We start from the raw sequence: 8,731 nt of genomic DNA on the forward strand, positions 1-8,731 counted from the left end.
GCAAAAAAGGGCTGAAGGATGAGAAAAGTCGCACGAAACAGTTAGAGATCACCCTTCGCCATAATCAGTACGAGCTAAACCAGAGCCTTGAGGATATCCGCGGGCTAAAAGAGAAATCACGCAAGAACTTGGAAGGCACCAACCTACTCGAACAAGAGAATGATCGCCTGAAGAAGAACCATGAACATCTTGGAAGTCTCCCCAACCAGGAGGAAGCATTTGTGTGAAACATTTTAGATGAACTTGATCACGATCTACCACCTGAAGGAAGCATGATGTTGGGAGAAGGGAGCGCATGCCCGACCCCGACTTCTCAGATTTGTTATGAGGAGCTATTATCGATATGTTTCTGAATAATTCCCTTCGGGCTTGATTTGTATTACACTCTCGTTGCTAGGTTGATATCTGATAGGGTTGATGTTGAGACTCTTGTAGCCCAGCGGGAAGCTTATTGATATGTACTTGTATTCCACCTTCTTGATATATGAATAAAAGAGTTTCTTGGCTATTGGCTTCATAAACTATCTCCCTTTATGCTTTGTATTTTCTTATGTTGATAAACAAACTCACGGATTCCTTGGAAATTTCTTCCTTTACAAAAAAAGAATATAACATGAATAAATGTGCACATATTAATTTTTTGGCATACATGCATGCATCCACGCATTTATATGTCATAGGCTTCTAGAAAACGAAATGCTTACCACCTCCATCTTTCCGCAGCAAAAACGACGACTCGCCATCACTATTTCACCCTAGCAAACAAATCCAAGATCATGGATGATTTTGAAACTGACAAGGCTCCTGTCCGTGAATATCTCGCCCAAGTCCAGGGAAGAATGGACCTCTTCCAAGGGAAAAAGGAGGCCATCTTGGAACTCCTCCAAACTCAGAGGGCTCCTGCCTCCGCGAACCCTGCTGATGACAACTTCACCCGTGCTGTTGGGGTGGTCAATCCTGCTACTGTTGTTGGTGCTACTATCGAAACTCCGATGGAGACTGTAGTACCAACCGCTGAGAACCCCTAACTAGTCCCTACTGACATGAGTAGGCTTGTTGTTGCCTACCCTTGGGGAATGCCCTAAATTTTGCTGCTCACTTTGCCAATGGGGGGGTTTTCTTCCCTCATCTGACTCTCACCGCCCTTGCTACTATAGGAAATCGTACTTTCCCATGGGCTATACCTACTGTTTAGACTCCTCCGGTTGATGTTTCCAACCCCAAGGACAATCAAGGTCAGGTTCCCCATGTAACCCCTGACATTGAAGGTGAATAACGAGGCTCGCGCCTCCACTTTCATATTCCCGCCCAAGCCACTCAACCTGCAAGCGCCAATCAAGCTACTCCCTTCAGTCATCTTGGGGAAACCTCTATGCCCATGACGACCTCTGCACCCACCAATCCGGCACACTAGTATGTGCAGACATGGGCACCTCAGGCCCCCAATGCTCAGGCTAGAGGACAATATCCTCATTTGATGTATGTCGCTCAGACAGTGCCTCTTGGTTTCTCATACCCGCAACAAATGTTGTTTTCTCCGCAGAACGTGCCTACTCAGGTGATGGCCCCTGAAGCCTCTCGGCCAACCAGCCAGGTCGCTCCTTCCGCTATTGATCCGGCCAGACCTATGGATTATCAGCTATTGGACGATAGAATAAGGGCTATCGAGGGTTTCTCAACCTTTGGTATAGATGCTCGAGACCTTTGCTTGGTTCCAAACGTGGTGCTTCCACAAAAATTCAAGGTGTCAGACCTCCCGAAATACAAAGGTTTAAGTTGTCCTCGTAGTCATATCACCATGTACTACAGGAAGATGGTGTTGTATATCGACAATGTTGACCTGCTGATCCATTGCTTCCAGGAAAGTCTGTCCGGAGCTTCTCTGGATTGGTCCATGGGGTTGGAACGTACTAAGATTCGGTCATGGAGGGACTTATCCAAGGCATTTCTGAAACAATATAAGTACAACCTTGACATGGCTCCGACGAGGCTCCAATTACAGAATCAAGCACAGAGATCCAATGAAACCTTTAAAGAGTATGCTCAACATTGGCGCGAGATGGCGTCCAGGGTCCGACCAACACTGTCTGATAATGAACTTGTGGATATCTTCATGGGTACGCTCCAAGGGTTGTATTATGAGAAGATGATTGGGAGTTCGTCTACAAACTTTGAAGATATGGTAACTATCGGTGAGCGTGTAGAGAATGGGTTGAAATCAGGGAAGATCACAGATACAACTGCTCCACAAACAACGAACAAGAGGTCGCGTGGGGGCTTCATAAAGAAGAAGGAGGGGGGAGAAAATGTTGTGACGACAAGTGCCTGCCCCCAATATTAGTTTCCGATGACCCATATGTCGTACTATCCATATTCGTATATCGTTGCAACGTAGTATCAACAACCGCCATGTCAGTATCAACCACAGAAAGGTAATCAATAATTAGCACCTACTCAGAGAAATCTCGAAGGATTTGGACGATTGCTTCTAGGGCTCCATAGGATGTTTATTCTCCTTTTCTCTTGTATTGTATTTGGTTACCAAAACTGTACTACTTCTTTGGTGTAAAAAGTTTCCAAATATTATTGCTATGAGTATTCCATATATGTTCAATATTTTCAAAACATTTGCAAATAGATCTTTGTAAAGTTCCTCTGATAAAAAAACAAATCATATGCACAAGCATCGCATGCATCATATGCATAAGCAAGTTTTGTTCCGAGCTCTTGATCAGTGGTCTAACTCTTTGCTCTTCATTTATTTTGAAGATAAGTTGACGCACCAGTATAACACCCGAGCAAATCATCAGAAGATCATGGAACACCTCGAACAAGAGAACAGAGACCTGAAGGAAGAGATTTCCAGACTGACTGCCATGATGGAGTTAGTCCTTGCTGCGCAAAGTCAAGCTTCACCAACTCCTGCAACTCCTCCCGCGAGGACAATCATCTCTGAAGTGGCTACTTCAACAGTGCCTTTTGCCACAGCCCACTTCACTTCGAGTATGCCAGCTAGATTCCCTTGGGGAATGCCATCTAACTTCGTGCTAGAGGGTTTCACTCCCACCTTTGCTTCTCTGTCGGCATCTAGCCCGGTCCTGTCTGTGCCACCTCTCGTTGTGCACACTCTACCTCGTGTGGAAGACACCATTTATCATTCTGAGCCATCTGAGGGCCCGAACGTATATGAGAAAATGGATGAGATGAAAGATCAATTCCTTGAGCTGCGCAAGGAACTGAAGACTTTGAGAGGTAAGGACCTTTTTGGGAAGAGTGCTGCTGGTTTGTGCTTGGTGCCCAACGTTAAAATCCCTGTTAAATTCAAAGTGCCTGACTTTGAGAAGTACAAGGGAAACACGTGTCCACTCAGACATCTTGTGATGTATGTGTAGCACCTCAAATTTGCACCCACCATTTGTACATTCATTTCATTTTTAGGTCATTAACATTGCATTAACATTGCATAGTGTGTTGCATTTCATCAGTCAAGACTGGTATCAGGAGAATTCATCTAAGCAAGAGACCAAGACTTTTCATGAGAAAAAGGCCCTATGGTTGTTCTAGAGAGCTTATGTGAACCCAAGGTTCATTTTGAAGTAACTTGACCAAGTGCTAGAGGCTCAAAAGTCCACAGTGCAGTTTCAGGTCATCTGGGCCCATAAAAGTCAACTGAAGGTCAACTGAGGACTAGGAGGTGGAGAAATGGTCTGAGACACTTCATTCATGTCCCAAAGAGGGTTATTCATCATGTTAAACATCTACATTGAAGATTTTGAAGCCAGATCAAAAGTTTCCAAAAATGGAAAGTGACCTGTAATTTCAAGTTTCCAAAAATGGCAAGTTTTTGGACCAACTTCAACTTGACTTTCCAACATCAAAGAAGCATCAAATGAAATTTTGTCCAACATGAAAGTTGAAGATCTTTCTCTCCCATTTCCAAAAAATCCAAGATCATGAGCATCTAATGAATGGTTGAGGAGATATGGTCCAATCATTGCCAAGTGTACATGGAACTTCAAATGGCCATAACTTTTTATTCATAACTCCAAATTGAGTGGCTCTTCTTGCATTTTTCTTCTCATATCATGAAGTCTCCAAACCATTCATCACATTGCATGAATTTTCATCATTTGATCATTTGCTATTCCATGCCTTTTTTGGAGGGAAATTCAAAATTTTAAAATTGGTGCATTGTATGGACAAAATACCATTGCATTTTGGTTTGTGAAATAATTTTGAGTGACTTTGACCATGTACATGACACTGTTCACGTGAGAATTTTACCATGCACCTCCAATTTTCAATTTTTGCCAAACACCTTATTTTGCCTAATTTCAATTAACCAAATTAAGTGTGGATTAGCAATGTGATTAAGAGAGCATATAAATACTAAAACCTAACAGAATTTCAGAAAAAAGCTTAATCATATTCACCATTTTTAGATCTAGTTTTCATCTCACATCAAAAAAATTCTCTCAACCAAAACTTGAAATTTCTTCACATAACCTTGCATTTTTCTTCCATATTCTGAATCATTGAGTGTAGTAGATGGAGAATCAAGCCTTGGATCATTGATTTTGGTCAGAATTCATGCATAATTCAATCAAGAACACAAAAATGGAAGTTGATTGTTGAGCTGGATTTAGCACTTGCCAAGCCTCAATTACTGCATAAAGCTTCAAGGTAACATCTCAAGAGATTATTTGGATCATTGCAAGCTTTGAATCATGCATTTCAAGAAGCTGCTCTTCAAGAGGTTCAGTTTTCGAATCTCATAATTCTTAAATCTATTAACATGATAGCGTAGATCTTGTGTTGCTGATAATTCTGAGCTAAATTTCACATGATTTGGTGCATTATTGAGTGAGATATGTGTGATTGAAGTTTGGTGCATCAAACTTATCTTGATCGATTCTCTCTGTTCATGATGAATTAGGATTAGATGATAGTTGATCTGTAATCTCCATTGCAAGAGCTTTAAAATGATGTATGATTTTAAAAATTCTGGAAAAAATTCTTGTGTTCATACTGTTGCTCACCGTCTTCACGAGGAAGACGGTTGTTTCCACTTCTAGCGTCCGCTAGCGTCCGCCTCTGGTTCATGCTGACGTGCCTAGGGCTTTTGTCCCATTCACTTGCCACAAGTTGCCTTGCTAGCGAAACGATTGGTCCACAATTCGCTGACTGTTGCCACACGCGCATGGACCTGCCACTGGATGCCAGCGTGTTTAAGTTGATGTTGTGCGTTTTGAACACATACCTAATTTGATCCCTGGTGATGACCTTTTGCATTTTATTTTTTGTTTCCAGCGCATAACACACTTCGAATCCCCCTGGCGCCACTATTTCAAATTTAATTCCATTTTCCTATTTCCCTCTATTATCACATGCCATGCCACATTTGATTTCATTTTTTTATCCAACTTCAAAAATGCATAATAAATTGAAAAATACTTCAATTAATTCCAAAATTTTTGTAGCATGATCCTATGTTTGTCTAGAATTGTTTTGTGGTAATTTCATGATTTTACACTTTCTGGATTTTGAATTGTGGCTGAGTATGTGAACGTATATGCTTTTGTGACCTTGCCTCATTCATGCTAGTGTGAAATGCTTGTTTTTAATCCAAATGCCATGAAATTTTGCATGATGATTCTTGACATGTTGATGGATGTTTGAGGCTTGACTGTGCATTTTCTCATTTTTCATTTCTGTTTTATGCACATGTTTGTATGGCGTGACAATGTGTGTCACACAATTTGATGTTCAACTTGTGCAATTTTGTTTCCATATCAAATGACCCCTGTTGATTCTGATTTTTTGTATGATGATTGTATTGGATGTGTTGAATGCTCATGAAAATTTCCAGAATTATTTGAATCATTTCTGTTTTGATTTGGAATTTTCATTCTCAATGTCCAAATGGGTGCTTTGAATTTGCCTTTGACTTCTCTTGCTTATTACATGCCCTTGCCTAATGATTTTGATTTGGTTCTTTTTATGACATGTTTTCATTTGATTAAGGATGCTTTGTGTTAAATTTCAACTTCTGTTTTGGCTCTTAGCTTCACTTTTGACCCTAGCCTTTGAGCTAGTGGTTTGATCTCACATTTTGAGCTGTGCATTTCAGGTTTCAAAGCAATTAGCCACATTGGTTGATATGATCTCATCACTTGAGATACAAATTATTTTGGTTGATTAACATTTGCTGTTTTGTAGGTTCTTTGACTGATGAAACAATTTGAGTTGCTTGCCTCTTATGCCTTGTGCTGTTTGTTTGTCTGTGAATAGTTTGTTTGAATACTGTGCTGATTATTTGGTTGTTTACACAGGTACTTTAGTAGCTTTAACTCATTGCTTGAGTTGCTTAGCTTTGCTTGTGGTCGGCATACCACCCAGGTAATGACCTCTGACTTCATGTAGTCTGGAAGCCCTGTCATGTTATGTTGGCAGGCACCTGTCTGAAGCCCTCCTTAAGAGGCAATGTTTGTGCTTGTTTATCTTTGTGCCTTATACATTCAAAGACCTCCTAAGTGAAGAGGCATTGGCAGATACAAGGGATGTGCAATCCATCCCTTGCTATTCAGTTGTGTCATTCATCCTGCTCACACCATGTGTTGATGCACTTTGAATAAAAACCCAAAATCTTGTTGTGTCAGTCATTGTGGAATAGAGTCCCACATTCTGGACTCCCACACTTTCATTGTTTCAAGCTCTCCCAGGCCAGGGATAAGAGCTGTGAGGTCTTACCCTCACTTCCCATTTCATCTGCTTCACCCTAACTCTCAATGTTAGGGTTAAGAGCTAAAAACACCCCTTTCCAGTTGGCTTGTTTGTCGAGGTTGATTTGACCCCTTGACTAAAGCCTAGCCTTGTATGAGCCACTTGTTTGCATATAGCGTGTGTGCTTGCTCTCTTGTGTTTATGTTTGCTGACGTGCTGTTTAGGCTAGCTTGCTTCCTGTGCAAGTTAGGAGACCTTAACATAGGGATCGTATGCATGACAACTTCTAGGCTCGAGTCGTAGTCTCCCTAGTAGCCTGTTATCTTCCTTGTCTCTGGTTAGGATAGAGGTTCTTTCCCTGTTAAGGGGAACTACGTCGCCCTGATCCTCATACCAGATGAGGTACGTAGGCAGGAGATGAGCTGATCTCTTCGGGCGCCCTTTTTTCTTTTTCAACCCTCTTGTTTGCTTGTTGGATTCTGACATAAGTTCAGCGATTGGCAGTCAGTTTCCCGTGTGTGTTGGTTTGCTTGGAGTCTGATGTAAGTCCAGCGATTGGCATTCGGTTTCCTGTTTGTGTTTGTTTGGCGTGCGTTAGCCGAGCTACGAGTGCTCTGATTCTTTCTCTGGTTAGAGATGATACGTCTGCACAGGAGGCGACATCCTAGCGAGCACGTTTCTCGTTTCCCCGAACTACGTCGACTCTGATGTTTGTGTCTGACAAACTACGTAGGCCCAGGATGCGACATCCTGCCGAGTCACCTTCTTCCGTCTTTCATCTGTGTTTATTCCAGCTTGTGCAGTTTTTGAGCAGTTATTTAGCAACCTTTCTTCTATTCTTTCTGAGCGTGGATCCCGTCGAGTACGACGGATGCGTAGGGGTGCTAATACCTTCCCTTCGCATAACCGACTCCCGATCCTATCAATCTCTGGTCGTAAGACCATTTCCTTTCCAGGTTTACTTCGAGCATTTCCTTTCCCTCCTTTGGGATAAATAACGCACGGTGGCGGCTCTATGTTTCTTTTTCCCGCCAGTTTTTCGCGTAATGCGACAACATGCTCGCAAGATGTCAACCCAGATAGACAATGATCAAGTGCTGATCCACTACTTTCAAGATAGCCTGACAGACGCTGCGCTCCGATGGTATATGGGGCTGGAGAGCACAAGCATCCACACTTTCAATGATCTTGGAGAGGCGTTTGTAAAGCAGTATAAATAAAATGTGGACATGGGTCTAGACAGGGACCAACTGAGGGCAATGTCCCAGAAAGACAAGGAGACCTTCAAGGAATACGCCCAGAGGTGGCGAGAATTGGCAGCTCAGATAGTGCCACCTTTGGAGGAGAAGGAGATGACAAAGATCTTCTTTAAGACTTTGAGCTCTTTCTACTACGAGCACATGATTGCTAGTGCTCCCTCGGACTTCACCGAAATGGTGAGTATGGGGATGAGGCTAGAAGAAGGGGTTCGTGAAGGACGGCTGTCCCATGATGACAATCCGAAAAAGAAGTATGGGGGATTTGCCAGGAAGAAAGAGGGCGAGACACATGTTGTTTCTTCCCATGTCAAGAGAAGGCCCTCTGGGAGGAGAAAAGAGGTTCGACCAACTATTAACCAACACCAGGTGGCTCATATAGCACCCGCTTTCAGAGAAGTTCAACAACAACCATAATAACAACATCGTCAACAACAACAGGCTTATCTTCCTCGCAACAATAACAACACCAACACCAGCAACTGTGAAAGGAAGAGGGTAACTTTTGACCCGATTCCTATGACATATGCTGAACTTTATCCTTCCTTAATCGATAGAAAGTTGATAACTCCTCGTGATCCTCCTGTTGTGCCAGCCAATCCCCAATGGTGGTACAAGCCTGAACTTCACTGTGTGTATCATTCTGGTGCTCCGAGACATGACGTGGAGAATTGTTTTCCTTTGAAGACCAAGGTGCAAGACCTTGTGAGAAGTGGGATACTGTTCTTTGAGGTCGTAGGCCCAAATGTGAA

General features: G+C 42.5%; 1 protein-coding gene across 1 annotated transcript; it reads left to right on the plus strand.

The window, feature by feature from the left end:
* The first annotated feature begins 1,561 nt into the window (after nucleotides 1-1,561).
* Nucleotides 1,562-2,341, plus strand: LOC127123143 (uncharacterized). Its single transcript, XM_051053392.1, has one exon. The coding sequence runs from the start codon at nucleotides 1,562-1,564 to the stop codon at nucleotides 2,339-2,341; it is 780 nt and encodes a 259-aa protein (XP_050909349.1).
* Nucleotides 2,342-8,731: the final 6,390 nt, after the last annotated feature.

This window comes from Lathyrus oleraceus, chromosome 2 (assembly GCF_024323335.1).
Source record: "Lathyrus oleraceus cultivar Zhongwan6 chromosome 2, CAAS_Psat_ZW6_1.0, whole genome shotgun sequence".
In the NCBI taxonomy this organism is placed as follows: Eukaryota; Viridiplantae; Streptophyta; class Magnoliopsida; order Fabales; family Fabaceae; genus Lathyrus; species Lathyrus oleraceus.

Excerpts from the sequence above, each read along its gene's own strand:
- LOC127123143 (XM_051053392.1), top strand. The coding sequence starts at position 1,562 with ATGGCCCCTGAAGCCTCTCGGCCAACCAGCCAGGTCGCTCCTTCCGCT.